Source organism: Contarinia nasturtii, unplaced genomic scaffold (genome assembly GCF_009176525.2).
Source record: "Contarinia nasturtii isolate CC-2019 unplaced genomic scaffold, AAFC_CNas_1.1 Cnas_scaffold_350, whole genome shotgun sequence".
NCBI classification, from domain to species: domain Eukaryota; kingdom Metazoa; phylum Arthropoda; class Insecta; order Diptera; family Cecidomyiidae; genus Contarinia; species Contarinia nasturtii.
In genome coordinates, this window is record NW_022197705.1 from 2,538,492 (window position 1) to 2,556,133 (window position 17,642).

At 34.4% G+C, this 17,642-nt stretch overlaps 3 protein-coding genes across 6 annotated transcripts in view; 1 reads left to right on the forward strand and 2 right to left on the reverse strand.

Annotated features, from left to right (window-relative positions):
* Positions 1 to 11,664, reverse strand: part of LOC116337980 (leucine-rich repeat and calponin homology domain-containing protein) — a 38,976-nt gene extending 27,312 nt beyond the window's left edge. For 2 of the 4 annotated variants that reach the window (XM_031762991.1, XM_031762989.1), the window contains exon 1: positions 10,994 to 11,664. In XM_031762991.1, coding sequence (XP_031618851.1) covers positions 10,994 to 11,123 — 130 coding nt within the window. In that variant the 5' untranslated portion in view covers positions 11,124 to 11,664. The remainder of the gene's footprint in view (positions 1 to 10,993) is intronic. The other 2 variants (XM_031762992.1, XM_031762990.1) reach the window with 2 other exon arrangements.
* Positions 494 to 3,637, forward strand: LOC116337982 (polycomb protein Su(z)12-like). Its single transcript, XM_031762993.1, has 4 exons — positions 494 to 598; positions 668 to 714; positions 966 to 1,208; positions 1,346 to 3,637. The coding sequence occupies exons 1-4, from the start codon at positions 544 to 546 to the stop codon at positions 2,960 to 2,962; spliced, it is 1,962 nt and encodes a 653-aa protein (XP_031618853.1). The 5' UTR covers positions 494 to 543; the 3' UTR covers positions 2,963 to 3,637.
* A 498-nt stretch (positions 11,665 to 12,162) lies between the features above and the next one.
* On the reverse strand, positions 12,163 to 16,705 carry LOC116338339 (mucin-2-like). The gene is made up of 7 exons (XM_031763519.1): positions 16,468 to 16,705; positions 15,861 to 16,177; positions 15,501 to 15,788; positions 14,939 to 15,439; positions 14,184 to 14,864; positions 13,026 to 13,913; positions 12,163 to 12,962 (listed from the first exon to the last, which is right to left on the reverse strand). The coding sequence occupies exons 1-7, from the start codon at positions 16,548 to 16,550 to the stop codon at positions 12,496 to 12,498; spliced, it is 3,225 nt and encodes a 1,074-aa protein (XP_031619379.1). The 5' UTR covers positions 16,551 to 16,705; the 3' UTR covers positions 12,163 to 12,495.
* Positions 16,706 to 17,642: the final 937 nt, after the last annotated feature.

Below are 17,642 nucleotides of genomic sequence, written 5' to 3' on the forward strand. Positions count from 1 at the left end.
ACACACACACACACACACACACACACACACACACACACACACACACATTTTTTGTTCTTCGTCATCTTTTTATGAACATGAGTTGCGCGTGTACTTTTGTACTAACCAATTTGAAATACATTTAGGTAAAGGCAAAACATTTTATGACAGCCAAACAAAATTCTCTCAACGAGAAATGCATAGTTTCTTAGAATGCATCGATCGGAGATGTGTAGTCACTTTTACTAATCTAACCTCCTTTTGAACAGTCGCATGCATACATGGTGACAAATCTTCTGTAAGGCTTTTTTTTACCTGACTTTTATGACATACGGCAGCTAACTAAAACGCACATACGTAAATGTGTCGATGCATTTTGTAACAAATATCGATGTGTTTGTGTTGTATGTTCCATACACAAATTTCATTTGGAACATAAACAATTACACACTTTCTTTGAGAAAAATCTTTCAAACACAAACAATTGTTTAACATTCATTGTTTTTCTGTCAATCAAGCAACATCAATAGCCAGAGAAACAGACCACTGTTTGAAGAAAAAAAGATGGACGTCGACAACGCTGATGAAGAACAAAAACTATTCATACAAGCATTTGCTGGTAAAATAATTAAAAATCAAATATTTGATGAATTTTTTTTTAAATGTTCGTATTTTTTCTCATTCACAGAACCAACCGAAGCATATCGATTTTATGAGGAACATCGCAAAAAAAATGTAAGTTGTCACCAACACATTTAGCTCAATATAGAAATCGTGGTAATTTCACCACTCAACAAAACTCCTTGTTTGGTTAATTTTAGTGAATGTGTCATTTCTAGTAAATTCCCATTCAATCGTCTCTTCTCATCGCACACTAAATTGAATTCACCATTTTAGTGAAGTCATTATCATTTTATTTCAATTTTCAAACTCGAATATTCTAATTTATGTTGAAAAAATTTCCATTTTTTTGTTATTTCAAACAGCCTCCGTTATTTCTTCAACGTAGTTTGACCTATGTCAATCAGAAAAAATGCCGGTCAAAAAAACCGCGGCGTCGATCAAGTGTAAAATTCAACACATTACATGCGATTGCCGATAAATTGGCCGAACAAAAACGAGGCACAAAACATTACATGACGCTAACATTTTCGGGTTTCCATTGCAATGAGCTTGCCAATTTTCGCCATGCCGAAGTTCTAGTATTTCACAAAGAAACCAAGAACAAGGTGAGTATTCTCTATTTATGAGAAAAAAAAAACAACCTCGAATATTTTTTTATTTTAAAATTGGCTGAATTCACATGTTATTATTCGGTAAATAATTTAAAATGTTTTTTTTTTCTTCTCTTCTCTCTTGTGCGCAGTTAACATCTGTGATAGTAGACATCAATCCAATTGATATGCTGAAAGGTTTGTCGACAATTAGTTTGCCAACTGAATCGCTGAAAATAACCACACCAAACGGTGAATTATTGAATATCACGACGTGTGTTCTGCTGTTTAAAGTGAGAGTTATTGATAAACCGCTACAAACTGGCTATGGGAATCGTGACGAAATGCCAATCGAAAATTATGTATTTGAATCAGAATTGGAATTATTCGATAAAAGTCAAAATGGTTTGATTGCCAGTGGGCAACATGATTTATCGTTCGCTTATGAATCGAATGGCGGTCTAATGTCATTGCCGAAACAAGCCATGTGGAAAATCAAACATTTTGTAAAAAAATCACTGTCAATGAACGCAATTGAAGACGACGATATCAACAAAGAGTTTTTAAAACCGGCCAAAATGATGTGTAATTTACAATGGTCGCGTGAAATTAGTCTGAACAATGAGAATAAAGAGAACGGTGAATATGTAAATGGTTCAAATGGTGGCGGTGGTAAACGACGTGTATTAACACGAAGCCGTTCAACTGGAAGTATTATGAGTCGTCGATTTTCGACGTATAAATCAAATGAAAATATTCAGTGTCTAGTCTATCAGTTTATTCATAAGAATTATCGACAAAAAACGGAGCTATGGGATCGAACAAAGTGTCCGTGGTGCTCATTAAAAACATCAAATATGTACGTTTTACTGAAGCATTTGACATTATGCCATGGTCGTTTCAAATTCAAATATGTACCGGGCACCGGTGAACTACGAATCGATGTGTTTGTAAATAAACGAGACGATGAGTTGAAATTTGATCCTTTCAGTCGATTGGGAACGTCATATCGTGGTAAAGAGCCACATAAACGTAAAATTATGACAGCCATACTTGTCAATCGACCCGAACGCATTCGACCACGTATGTCAGAGTTTTTAAACTTTGACACCGTACAAAAGCGAACATATTATCATTCATACAGTGGATTGGCGTTGAAACCAAGCGAAATTGATGTCGATTCAGAAACTGAAACTGATCCAATTTGGTTGCAAAAGAACACTGTCAAAATGATCAATGACTTTCTCGATGTTAACGATGGCGAGAAAGGCATTATGAAATTATGGAATTTATTTATTCTGAAACATACATTCGTAAGTGATTCACAAATACCAGCAGCTGTTATAACATTCATTGAAACGTATGGCGAATCAATAATAAAAAATCATCTTTATCGCAATTGCATCATACATTTATCGAATTTATTTGATTATGGTTTAATATCGGCAAAAGACCACTTGAAAGCCAGTCGCAAGTTACATGCAGTTCTCATTCGAAATCGTACATTATGCGATATTTTAAAAGAGCAAATTGATCAACAATGCGAACACACACGATCACAACGGTTGGCAAATGTTGGAAAACCGCCAAGCAAACATAAACGGGCGGTGCTACGCGTCGAATCAACAATCAAGAAACGGTTACGATCACAAACAAGAAGTGAACCCATTCAGAATAAAATTAAACGGATCGATGTAATCAAAAGAGAAATGCCAACAACATCAACTCCAAGACCCGTTCGTAAAATGGCACGAAATAGTATGTTGTGATGGCAACGAAAATTGGAGCGAGCAAGAAATAAGAGAATTTCTTGATAAACAAAACAAAAATATCTAGTACAAAACTGAAATTAGAATTAGAGTATAATGAAGTACGGAACTTATGGTGGGTCAATCAAACGCACGCAATTTACGGCAAACAAATAAACGAAGTTTGTAGAACGCCATTTTTACGACTGATACTTACATCACCACAATAATAACAACACTCTCCATTTTCACTAATTATCATTGCTTGTTTAGTTCTTCTCTCTCGTTTATGGTGGCTACGTTAGTTATTTATGCGCACGATTCATTCGGGTCAGTGACATGCATGTCAGGTTTTCTTCTTTAATTTTTTCTTTTCTCCGCACATTTGAATGCATTTTATGTGCTTCGTGCACGGTGAAGATAATCATTCTATTTTCTATTGTTCTTCGTAAATTGCTTTGCTCATGTATTTTTTTATTGAATCGATGAGAAAACTGTTGTACAAGACATTCGATAGTTTAACCACAGGGTTCATTGCAACTAGACTTTTAAATGGAACAAAATTCACCATAGTTTCGAAATTCGCATTGAAAAAGCACTTTTCTAGATTAGCATGCACTGAAAAATTGCAAATAATCGATACCATTTAAGTGAAGCAGAGTGTATAGATATTCTCGGAAGTCCAATCGTAATAGTTTTTTTTATATACATTTAAAATCATCATAAACCACACTCCGTGCGGTTTTTGCATTTGCGTAATTTATTAGATTAAGAAAAAAAAAATGGCATGGATCAACGACTGAAATATAGTAACATTGCATAAAAACTGTATGATTTATCATTTTACATTGCCATTCGTTTCAGCGTTTGGTTTCAAATGGCCATATTCATAACACGAATTCTAGGTAGAATGAAGTCAATTAATTATTTTTAATTCAGCATCGACTTTGCATCATCAAAAGCATTAATAAAAAAACCGCATTCATGCTCATCGTTATTGTTTTTATGTTCGAAATAAATAAATATGAATAAATTTCAATTAATTAAAGCAAAAACCCATCAAACTTTATGTTTTTATCTTGTGAAAAAAAAACAGGCGTTAAACATTCATCACCATCTCATCATTCCATTGAAAGAGAATTGAAAGGTTTGAATTCATCAGAATACGCCGAATCTCTCATTCAAAACGTTATTATTTTTGGAATTTCGACATGCATCCGTCGTGCAAAAGCAATGGAATTCGAAGCATACACAAAAAAATTGACTTTTGACACATCTGTTTTGGATGCGCATGTATTTCGATATGACTTGTTGGCTATATATAATTGAGTTTTTTTCGTTGCTTTCAGCGTAGCAAAAACAAATGCCGAACATGTCTTTCACGATATTTAATTAGTGCTATTCATTCTCTTGTGAGCTAAAATGATTTGTTGCAACAGAACGCATATCACGGGGATCAGGCACGATATTCGGATTAACTTTGACGAAACCAAAAAAAAAAGACGGGGAACACTTCAAATTCATCAATTTTCATTTGTGCATCATTCGCGCGCTTAGTAAATAAATAATATTAAGGCTAAGATCAACGATTTAGCTCTTGATGTGAATCCAGTCTCTCGCATATGTTGAGGTCGTTCTTGTAACCGCGTTATAAATAGAATTGAACCTACGCGATGATATGAAAACCCCACCATAATCGTGGATTGCGACGGCAAATTCTATTTCTCAACATTTTCTACACTTATATTCTTTGGCTTTTCCAGATTTCACAGTTTTGTTTTGGGTCGCAGCCGATTTACTTATTATGAATTCCTTAATATTATGTTGTAGACAAAATATAAATTTAATTTCACTTAACGCGTCGACTAAACGGATGAAACCACTTCGAATCAGTTTTGAAAAATCAAACGGCAAAGATCACAATGTAGTAGGAATCGAAGAGCCGATTTTTTTTTGCTTTTCCATAATAAGTTGACGCGAGAGCGAATATTTTGAGCATGACTTTACGAACATATATATTACCCAAACAAATACATGTTTCTTTTTCTGTGTGCCTCATTGCTCATACTTTCATGGTGTATTTGTTCTTTGGAATGAGTCATAACCATAATGCATAACATCAACATCCAAGCCATATAAATGTGAGCACGATAAGTTTCAGCATCAATGATTCATTCACTTCCATAGAAAAGCAACCCGAAGGACATTATACACCAAAAAAGATCGTCTTTGACTTGAATTATCGTCGATAATCAAATCGTCGTGTCGTATTATACATATAAGACTTACTAATAACGATTACAACTTGAAAATTAAAACCAAACTCATAAAAAATGAATGGAAGAAAAATAAAGAAACTTTCAAAAACATAATATGGTTGTTTAAAAAAACGAGTTTTTATGGCCTAAAATTCAATTCGAAGTGCTGCCGGAATTCTATAGAAATGCCATAATGTTTAGCAGACATTCCTCATTTCAATGACAAAAAAAATCGTCGAATTCCACCGATACCCGGTTTTGGCGTGGCTTGCAATTATCAATTTATTACCGTTTAGTAATGAAGACACAAAAAATATCCATCAACCGTTTGATGAGCACACATAACATATGTACACTTATTTTTGCGTACGATCATTTTGGCAATAATTCCGTCATCGCAAATACTTTTTTATGCGAAGCAATTGAAGAAGAAGAAGAAGAAAAAAATGTTGAAGCCACTCCATAAATGTGTTATGTGAAAGAGAGTAGGAAAAAAAACAGCATGGCTTCACGCTTAAAGCGCGTATCTTGAGAACGGAAAGCGTGGTTTCAAGCTATAACAATTTTATACTTAATGAGTATGACTATTGTGTGATTAGTGGCATTGCTATATTGCCATACGAAATGTTTCCATCTGAGATGTCGATTTCGCACGGTTTTCCGGTGAACAAAAAATAATAGAGATACAAAGCGTTTGAAACTTACATATCATTGTGTAACTTCCACACAAGTTGCATATATGCATCGAAATCGATTGATTGGTTCGAAATCTCAAAGTTTATTTACCTTTCGTGGTGTATTTTTTTGTTTTTCATTCGAATAGAATGCACACGGAACATCGTAATAAAATGTCGATTTTGAAAAGTTATAACGTTCACAAGCGAGCTTATTGCAAATACGTTATTTCAAATGTTTATGACTATATGCTTAGTTGCGATAGTTATATTGGTTTCGTAAGCAATCAAAATGACGGCACTCAAATCAATTGGGCTTTGAAAGTGTGCGCATGCATTGGATCGGTGCGATGAACGGAAATGCTTTATATGTCATTTTATTTATATTGAAGAATGAAATAATCGTATTTCGTTTAAGTGTACAATGGAGCGCCATTAACAGCTAACAACATTTTACACATCATTCTAAATCTCGTTAGCGCATCGCCTTCTCTTCTCTCTTTCCCCATCTTCAAAATTAACTCTTTCGCTCTGTGAAAGATCAAAAGAAACTACAATAGCATCTGAAACAATGAGGCTGTCGCGATTCCTTTGCGCAGCATCAAATGATGCGCTACACTTATTTTTTTCATGCGCACACACTTTATTCTGATTAATATTAATTCTGTTTCATTTGTTCTGCGCGCGCCCATCATCATCACCATTATTATTTATTGCTTTTATGACTTTGTATGATTATTTGTAATCATTTATTAATTCAACATGTCAGCTAGTTGATAGCGAAGAAATTCAGCAAAGATTTGAATATAAATATGAATAAATGATTGTCATTCGTTTTGCTTCATTATGTTTTGAGGCCTCGTACAACATTGATAGCGCAATTTAAAAAAAAAAATAAACCGGAAAAATATCGTCCCATTTTTATCTGCAAACACATTGTATTTTAAACAAATACGTCATTTTTCACGTACCTTTTGATACGATTATAAAATTATAACATAATTTTTGCTCGTAGATACTCACACACAAAAAAATGACTATTCGTTCGATGTGATAGAATGCGTTCAATATCAACGCGATTGTTTAGTGCTTACGTCAAATAATAATAGCATGATTATTATGGAAGCAAATATGACGAAAACAAAGGAATCATTACAGAAATATAAATATGGTCATGTTTTTTTTTTTTCGTTTAATTTCCGCTCAATTCGAACCACAATATTTACAATGTGAAATAGAGAGAAATAAGCCGAGACACTCGAAATATACTTTATTCGTTCTAGCACATGCTCACCAGCATAACCAGCATTTGAATGAATTTCATTGATTGTGGTCCGACATGACTAAGTTTTGATAATATTTTTCTCTGTTTTTGTTTTCGTTTACTCTTTCTAAACGATTCGCCACGCAAGTTTTTTCTCATTTCACATCGTATGAGCACGGTACAAACCAAACGTTTACGTTTTACACCACATTTGTTTATCGATTCATTTGTGATTGCGCTGTGCGCGTGTAATGAGAGAAAAATGTTGTTGTGGATTTTTGTGTAGTTTTGTTTTGTTCAAGGTTTTTTTTTGCCTCCATGCTCGTTTCTAATGGAATTTTCAATGCTCAAAAAGAATTTTAAGCTACTTTCATATAATCATGCTTCAGGTGGTCGATTGTAGCCAGTCAGACTATAATTTTTATGATTTTTCGTTTGAATTAGACATTCTAAATAGATTTTCACTTTCATGCTGTAAACACACATGCACACGATAGAACTGCATATCGGCTTTTAATAAGAGAAACATTTGCCGCTAATACCTCAAACGAATCAATAAATGTGCTGCTATACACCTTTTATGGCCGTATACATTCAATTACATTGCGTTATGCGGTGATCAAGCAAATGAATGACTCACCATGAATGCGTTGTGTCGTAATGGATCGTGCGAACGTTTCAATACGGCAATTATACTTATTCAATGATACGTATGAAGCGAGATAAGTAGTATCTATCTCTCCCACAAAGTCACTCAAACGAGTCAACATTTCAATTTCTTTGCGTCCGTTTTTTTTTTCGATTTCATCGGAAAATCGAGTTTTATCATGGAATAACAGACATGCATGTTATCATTCATGCAACTATCTTATTCAGGAAATTGAATTGTGGCTACAGATAATATGATTTAAACGAAACGGAAAAAAATAAACATGAACAATCTCATCTCAGTGTTGGTGTGATAAATCGATTTGGCAATGCCATTAGGAAGCTCTTAAATGTGATTTTTGTCTAGTTCATTATTTTTTCATTTAATTTGTACCATTTATAGCTGGAATCCGGTATCACCTTTTACCAAAATGCGATAAAAATACAACCTTTGCTTCGAGTAAAATACTGCCAGCAAGTTTCTACTCCGATTTTTTCTATTTTCCCCCTCGTATCAACGTCTTTTTGTTTCATTTGTGGGAATTACTTCATTTGTTCAGCAAATTGATCGATATATTTTCTCATTGTGTGTGAGAGAGAGTCCTGTAGCATAGTGCGTACGTCAGAAGAAACGTCGATTTTCTATTGGAAAAAAACCAACATTTTTCATATGAAAATTGCCATCATTTTGCATAGTTTCTTTGTGTGGAACATTTTCCGTAATTGCGGCAACGTTTGCGCAACGAAGAAAATGGAAAATGAAAGTGTTCAGCTTTGCCGCATTCTATACCAAAAAAATACCGAATTTTCCAATCGCAATGAACTGTGTGTGTGTGTGTGTGCTGGTGTGGCAACAGACTGAAATTTGATTTAAAAACACCGACAAAAAAGAAACATTTAACTTTCCAAAGTGCCTTCAATGTGATAGCAGCAAATGTGTACATACGAAACGGTATTTGTACGATAAGCCATTTGTCAATTCCAGCTGTTTGTGTTCGGTGTTACACACCCGAAAATTTGTAGTGAAAATGAATAAAGAGAGTTTTTGTCTCGTGTCGAATTCAATACGCAGACAGAGAAAGCGAAAGAGGATGTGGTTTGTTTAATGCATGCTATAAAGTTTGTACATCTGTTGAAGTCCCCATTACAATGAGCGACTATTCTAGTGTTAATGGAAAAATCGAATATCAATGTTCGTCTCTCACTGCATTAAAGTTTACCGTCATTGCTGCTGCTGCGCCATGGAAAATGCAGATATTATTCAAACACAAACAGCAGCAGTATTATATGACATACGTTCGCTTCTCTCTCATTCAATACATGTTTCAAGATGCCGCATTCATTTTTTTCTTTCAATTCACAAGTTGGGGTTGAAATTGTGTATGCCGTTAACACACAGCATCACCATAACGATGATAAATATGTGTATGTACGGCAACATAAAATGAATGGCCGATGACGGTGAAATATTATGATTAACATCACGAATAATTTTTCGTTTTCTTTTGTCGGAAACATTAAGTGAATTTGATGCGGGGAGACCCAAATTATGAACACACACAGAATGAGACACAACAGTGACTACAGTCAAATCGTACAATAAATGGAAATCAAAAATAAGATCGGGTCTTTATTCATTTTAATCCCCATTGTAACAACAATCATGCGACCTTTTTTATATATTGTCACCATAAAATACATAAACGAATATGATTGAATTTGTTCACGAAGAAGAATAAGAGGAAGAAATTCAAATATGAAAAAAAGTAAATCGGCTTTTCGTCGTAATTCGACGGCAGATTTTGCCTTTCCATTTTCATCGACAAATGTTTTATTATTTGAAAGCTATTGCTAACAATCGGTGTGTTTTTTACCGGGATTTTCACATCAAAAAATCAACTAATGAATATGTTTCATTGAGACTATTTCGCTGTTATTTCGATTGAGAGGGAGAGAGAGAGAAAGAGTAAATATGAAAAATAAGTCGTTTACAGTGCATTGCATTCAAGCGGCAGGTTTAACGCCCACAAATCAAAATGCAGACACTGTGTATACCATTTATCTGACTTGACTGATCGCAACGGTGTTTTTATTTCATTTTATTCAAATCAGTTCCAGTCGTCGTTGTAAAATCATTTTTTTATTGAAGAAAAAAGAAAAAAAAAATGGAAATTGCATACTCATGTCAGCACCGTGTGTCTTCGAGAGATTGCCCTCTCTTGCTCGTTCACTCACCGGTGTGCCACAGAAATTGGATATGGTTGTCATTGTTGCTGCATCAGAGCGGAAGGTGTTGGCTGATTTATTATAATGTATTGAAACATGTATGTTACGCACACAAAATCAGGTATAGCCAGTTTTATCTTTCTTCAGCTGAGCGAAAGAGTTCTTTGAACGCGCCTATATACACACGTGCAACTTTTATGGGCAAAATTGATTCAATTCAGATATTTCATCGTAAAATTCAAATTAAGTGGCATTCGGTTGTTCTACTGAACAACATGCTGGTGGCAAAATATTTAAATACCTTTTTTTGCTATGCGACACATTAAAAACCAAACGAACAGTCGGCAAAATTGCGTATGGACGCCAACTCTACACCTGTATAATGAGGTAAATTTTGTAGTTTTTTTTTTATTGCGGTGTGTTCTTGGAATACATAGCATAAAGGACTGGATATAAATAAAGTCAGTACAAAAATCACGTTCGACAACAGTGTCAATGAATGAAACAATGAACAAAGTAGATACACACGATACATCGTGTAGAATTCATAGCATGAACGTTGAACTGATACAAAAAGGTGATTCGATGTTTGTGTATAGGTTGGAATAAACTACACAGTGCAAATATACACATACTCATACAATCAAAAATAAAAGCAGGACTTTGTGCAATAAAAACGATGATGCGAAAATCACAGCGATCACGTTTCAGTGCGTTGCATATTTCGTTTTGCAACGGAGATAATTCTTTATGTCAGCACAATTGCCTGTGAGAATGAACTGATATTTTATCTAATCGAAACGATTCATGTGGTTTGTTTCGCATTTAGATGAATTTTTATTTGTTACAAAAATAGGCAGCTGCTAGATTGTTTTAGAGTTAATAACCGCAGAAGTTTGATGCAAACCTATGCATTTCGGTATAAACTGGTAGAAATTGATGGGTTTTTCTTTTTCTTAAAGTAATAAACAAAGTGTTTTACCTGCGATGACCGTATCGCTTAAATTGTATTTGGCTGCTGTTTTTGGGAAGTCTTTCAGTTTTCGGCCGCTAAGTCTTAGCTCTCCACTAAGACTAGCCTCTTCGAATACTTTCGGCATCAAACCGGCCATGTTTTTGTGTGTGAGTGTATTCAATGGTTTTCATTCACTTTTCGATATTCACTGTGCACATCATAGAATAATATATTTATATATTTTTTTTTCGTGTTTAACCTTCTTCTTTTCACCAAATATTCACGATTTTCTTCTTCTTTTTTGTTTTGTTCATGTGTGGATATTGTTCACATGAAAACGATAACGTATCGATTATCGCATTTTAATTGCAATTTATTTATTCAGCACACATCAACCACCACATTTGCATCATTGCAAATTTTCGATTTCAACTAACACACAATGCACAATTTTTTCGGTCGCCAATTCTTTGAATAAACAATAACAAAACACCACAATCAAACATAAAATTAACGAAGCGCAAACAAAATGATAAAGAAAATAGCCGTTTTATAAATAAAAATAAAGGTCTGCGCAAACGAAAATGTGATGTTTCTTCTTTTATTTTCTAACAAATAAAAAGTCACACTCTAGTTTCAACCAAACATTAAAAAAAAATACATCTACTTGACGCCATTCAACTCAATCGACTAACTTGATATTTCTTTTTCCTTGTCTATCGTTGCCTACTTTGTACAATCGAAACGCAGCTGTATTCTGTTTACGCTCACTTACATCCATTCCTCTCTTTCTCTCTCTCGCACTCATTCGTTTCGTTTACTTCAGCACATTCCGTGCATTGTTTCGTTTACAGCGCCGATTTTATGTCTGTGTATCTGTGTACACTTTTAGCCGTTGATGCGGCGATTTGAATTTTTGTATATACACAAACCAGGAGAATAAGAGAGTAAGAGAGCGCGCACAGGCTACTTCAGTGTATTGTGCAAATGTGTGTGGATATCATAATAGTGAGTAAATGAGTCGTTTTTGGGTGGGCATATGCTGAGCTGAAGATACAAATTTACTCATTAGAAACAACTCCTTGATACAATGTACCGAATTTATAAGAACTTTGACCTGATTTTATCTGAACATTGACATGATAATTGAAATATTTTTTTTTGAAAATAATTTTTTTTCAAATAAAACAAATGTATTTCGCGGATGTGAATGAAATTTATTGCTTTGCTTTCATATTCTTTATTGAGTTCTGGTTGAAAGATTTTTATGGCTTCCTCCACTTCAACATACTATTAAATTGGATAAAACTCCATCTAGCCAACTTTCACTCATCGCTCAAACATTATTTTACTCAGTTGAATAACGAATGAGCAAATATCATTTAAAACCAAATTCTCTTTACTTTCATAAAGAGACTATTTCAATGAACGTGGATTAACATTTGCTTCATATAAATGTTCAAAATGAAATATGCAATTATTACAATTATTTTACCAGCTACATTTTTTCATCAAAAAGAGTTTTGGCTTTAGATTTCCCTGTGACGTAAATTAATTCTAAAAGTGCGTGGTGCATTAAATAGCCATCCCAATGCATTGTTGACATTTTGTTGATTCTCTGTTTCTGCTGAATTTTCAATTGGTTCTATATTTCTGTTTCTGTAGTAGGTTTCTTCAACTTTGTCTGCCCCACAAGACGTTCCACATGCACACTCTCTTGGTATGGGTACCAAAGCTCTTTGTTCTGAACCATCGTCACATCTAAGCGACAAAGGTACCTTTTCAATCTTTGATATTGAACAACATCCACAATTTTCATCGTGTTTTAATGTTCTTCGATTGAATGTGGTTGATGATTTACACGCGCCGCTGCATTCAGCAAATCCAGTGATTGGTTCAATATTAACACATCTCCCAAATGGCTCCAATACAATGTCTATTATACCAATGGTTTCCGATTCATTTAATGGAACTATTTGGCAATCAGAGTCCGGATCTAAGAAGAAAAGAAGAATAATTTTTCAATAAAAACAATTTTTTTCTTCATTCATTATCTTACTTTGTTGAATTTGATTATTTCGTGGCTTCTTTGCACTTTGTTTTGGATAGTCTGGTTCTGTATCTTTCTTGGTGTTTGGTTTTTGGTTGAGGTTTGAAGTTTGATCCTGGTCCACATTTGAGTCTTGTTCAACGCTGGCATCTTGATTATTGACATGATCCTTATCATTGTTTGTTTCACATCGATTTTTGCAAAATAGTTCCCCTTCGAAACACACGCAATCATTACATCCATTTTTGATATGATCGCCGTTTTTATATTTTTTTCCTTTGTTTTCACATTGCATTTTTGAATTTTCTTTTTTCTTTGGTAAAGATTCAACTTCATCTGCCTTTTCGGGAATTTCGGTGGTTTCATTTGGATCAGTTGTTTGAGTGTTTTCAGACTCGGTTGTTTCAGTGCTATCTACTTCGGTGGGTTCGGTTGTTTCTGCTGCGTACGTTGTCATTTCGTTTGGTTCAGTCGCATCAGTTGTGGCATCAGTTGTTTCTGCTGGTTCAGTCGCTTCCGTTGTATTTATTGGTTCCGTCAAGGAATCTGGTCTTAAGGTGGATTTCATTGTTTTTTGAGTTGGTTTCGTGGTTTGTGGTACTTTAGTAGGTCTAGTTGTTCTGATAGGCTTTTGGGTTGGTTTTGTTGTTCGATTTGGTTTCGATGCTTTAGTTGTCGGTTCTGTTCCTTCTGTTGTTACACTCGGTTCGGTTGCTTCAACACATTGTTCTCTCGGAATGCATTTATTATTTTCATCAAATGCTTTTCCATCTGGACAACGACAACCAGGCGTACAATCATTTGTACAATTTTTTGTTGTTGATTGTAAATCAGCACAACTAAGATGACAACGATCAGAGCATTCGTCGAATATTTGATCATCAGGACATTTAACAGCTAAACATAATAAAAGATATCAATCATAATTACTTTAATTATTAAACTTTAATTCCATTCCATGGTTAGTATTGATTAGTAATAAAAATTGAGTAAAAAAAAATACTGCATAAAAATACAATTGCACAACGGATAAATCACATTTCTTTTCTCATATTCATTAGTTTGTTAATTATGACATAATTATTTAAATTGATAATTTGCGTGAGTATTTAACAGAAAAAAGATTTAAAAAACGATAAATCATGAAATCATCTCATTAAAATGTACCGCATTCTTTAATCGATTGTCTCCAATTGATTGTCTTGCCACGTCGACTGCATTCATTTGCATACGCCGAGAAGATTGTGCATTTACATTGTGCGGCGTCGCCTTGACACGCGCACATATCATACAAGCAATTTTTGTGATATGGTTCTGGATCGACGAGCTGATGACAAGCCGCAAAAAGTTTACTTCTCAACATTTGACACACTTGAAGTGCTGGCTGTTGATTTTTAACATTAAGTTGACATGGATGTGGAGTAGTTTTCTTTTCTTTTCCAGCATCACAGATTTCTTTAACGCGCCATTTTTCGCCAAATGATTCGGGTAGTACTTCTGCATCGCCTTCGGGTGTCATAAAATCATTTTCTGGATTATTATCAAAATTTCCACAAAGACCGTTCGTTTTGTTGCTATATAAGGCGGGCGCATCAATGTAAGCATACGTGTAACCATCCCATAGAATTTGTAATCCATCGTTGCAAACCACCTGACGTGCCATTGGACTAACGGGCCAAATTTGCATAAGACCACCCAACACATCGATCGGAAGATTTCGCGTTTGATCAATACCGTCAATTTCAACTCGTCCACCTTGTTTCAAACGAATCATTGACTTTTGATTATAATTGTGTGGCACACTTATTGTCACCGACTTTGTACATGACACATACTCATTGTGACCCCCTGAAATGATTTTATATAAATTAAAATTGATCAATTTTTGATGTTTTGTCAATTTTGAGCAAGAATTTCCTTACATGGGCAGTCACCGTTTTCAGCAATAATATCCATGCCACTCTCCATTCGCATTAGATAATATGAACATCTGCCCATGAAATCATAACGCTTTCCATCGAATGTTACATAATGTGGATCACCAAACACTTCGCAACGCGCGGGATCCAAATCTGGCGGATTTGGCTTTGCATTTTGTTTTGGTTTTGTATTTTGATTGGGTCTTGCATTTTGATTTGGCTTTGTATCGCACTTTTTATTGGAGCATTTCCATTCACCCTTTTCACACATACATGTATTGCATTCCTTTTGCATTTCACTTCCAGGTTCATACATTTTACCGTCTACATTGCACGGGCAGTCTTCAATTGGAATGCATTGCCCTGAATGTTCAGCAGTTCCAAATGGACAGAAACAACCTTCAAAACATTCATCATCTTCGCTTCCTTGTTCAGCTTTACTTCCACAACTTTGTTCACTCATTTTACTGCATTCTTTGTATACACGGCCATTTTCACACATTGCTGTTGAATAAATTGGCAATTAAATTCAATTCATACAATAAACTCATAAAAAATACCATACGTTGACAAGTTGGAGCAAAACTTTGTTCGGGATTGGTTGGTAACCATTCACCATTAATGCATGTCATTTCCATAGTCGTTGAACCATCCGGAAAAGTGTGACCTTCTTCGCAAGAAATGGTGCAATTATTTGATTTGCATTGAGCTTGTGCTTGTTGTGTTTCAGGATCGTTGGAGCAGCTACCTTCTTTCTCTTTCTCACAACGAGTACCTTCGAAATTCTCTGGACATTTGCACGTAGCTGGTTCAGTACAAACACCACCATTTTTGCAAGGCGGATTGCAAATAGCTGGAATAGTTTTTTGTTAATATCAAATCTCACATAGTTAAAAAAAACATGAAATGTTTATAATGTCCTTACGTTCACAGGCGGGTTTGTCAGTTTTCGGGACATTTTCAAGTGTCCATTCGCCAGCATTGCAGATCAATTTAACACTCGTTTGCCCATTTGAAAATTGATAATTGTTGAAACATTGCACGGTACAACTTTCCGAACCGGACGAACATTTTTTAAACGCGTTTTTTACAAATGGCTTTGATTTGGTGCAGCTTTTTGGTGCACCAGCACGACGATTTCGCGGATTTTCTAACGGTGCATTTTCTGTGTACAGAGGTGAATTATTGAATCCATTTTCACTGTTAAAATTCTGTATCGATTGGCCGACATAACCTTTTTGACTGCAAAAACAAAGATTGGAAATCAAATCATTTCTATTTTCACAACAGACAAGATGAGATGATTGAGATAACCTAATGTTTAGAAGGTACCTTGAAACGATTGATAAGAAAATGCTTGAATTTACTGTTATGAAACTGATGACGTCACTTTTCTTATTCAATTTCAACGATTGAATATCGATTTTTTTATTCTTTGGTTTTAATTACCAACTCAATCGAAAAAAAAACGTTATTCTTATCGTGCCGTTCACGTATGAAAATGAATTAATATTTTCGATTGAAATACTTACTACGATCGTGAATCGTGTACTTGATTTGAGGTTCCGTAGCCAATATGAAGGCACAGTATCACAAAAACTAGAACCGACCACATTTTCCTTTTGCTTTTATCATTCAATTAAAACAATTAATAATTAGAATAATTTATTCTTTTAGTCGAAAGGAACTTTGTTTCTTTTTTTTGCTGTGGCTCATACAGCGTTTTCTGTTCCGTACTAAATATCGAGACTAAACTTGCACCTTTGAATGTTGAATTAAAACTGCCATTCATCACTAGTAGCTAGTTGTTTTTATAATCCCGGGATGAGATGCTTGATTAAAGTCAAATGAACAGAAACGTGATAATGCAAATGAGCAGAAAATATTATAAACAATCAGCGATATGTGTTCAATTTTTTTTTTCATTCAATTTCTTTGTACGAACTATTTTTTTTTGCTTATGATTTTCAGTTGAAATATATGACGTACAGTGTTCTTAGAATATGTGCGTTAGAAACAATTACCCAAGTGAGAATATAACATAGATTGAAATAAATATCGCACTTTGTAAAACATAATTGCTTTATCGATGATTTTATTAGCAAAGTCATTGGTTTATAATAAGATGTTAGATGTTTGTGTATGTCATTGAAATTTCGGATATAATATAGCCAATTAATGCTTGCGGGTCAAAAGGTCTACGATCATTACTATTGATATTTTACTGCGTTATTTATTTCTTTCATTCACAGACGGGATTTTGGCGTAGATCTGTTTCGTTTGTTTCGTTGAATCATGACTGAGAGTCATATTACGAGTTCAACTTCTTTGGAATGTGTAACTCGTTTGAGAAAGGAAAACCCAATATCGGTTGTCATTTGTTTGTTTTTTCTTCAAATATGCGGATATTTCGTGATGATCGATAACAACATTGTGAATAGTTTTTTATTGGAAATTTCCACTATGTTTAAATATTACTTATTTATCCCTCAAATCTTATTAAAATCGTGAGTAGATGTACATCTCACATTTTAAACATACGGAGACTCTCTGAAATTGAACATTTTGATTTTTAAAACATATAATATAATAGAATAAAAATAAAGATGTATGTTATTGATGTTTTCAGGTTGAGAGGAATAAATATCGTGTTTTGAAGATTTCATATCAAACATTTTATTTCCGACAGCCGACAGTGTAGATGCAC

Excerpts from the sequence above, each read along its gene's own strand:
- LOC116338339 (XM_031763519.1), bottom strand. The coding sequence starts at position 16,550 with ATGTGGTCGGTTCTAGTTTTTGTGATACTGTGCCTTCATATTGGCTAC. Across the intron at positions 15,789-15,860 it reads TGACAAACCCGCCTGTGAAC|CTATTTGCAATCCGCCTTGC; the intron begins GTAAGGACATTA and ends AAACTATTCCAG. Across the intron at positions 14,865-14,938 it reads TGAAAACGGTGACTGCCCAT|GGGGTCACAATGAGTATGTG; the intron begins GTAAGGAAATTC and ends AAATCATTTCAG.
- LOC116337982 (XM_031762993.1), top strand. The coding sequence starts at position 544 with ATGGACGTCGACAACGCTGATGAAGAACAAAAACTATTCATACAAGCA. Across the intron at positions 599-667 it reads ATTCATACAAGCATTTGCTG|AACCAACCGAAGCATATCGA; the intron begins GTAAAATAATTA and ends TCTCATTCACAG. Across the intron at positions 715-965 it reads AGGAACATCGCAAAAAAAAT|CCTCCGTTATTTCTTCAACG; the intron begins GTAAGTTGTCAC and ends TATTTCAAACAG.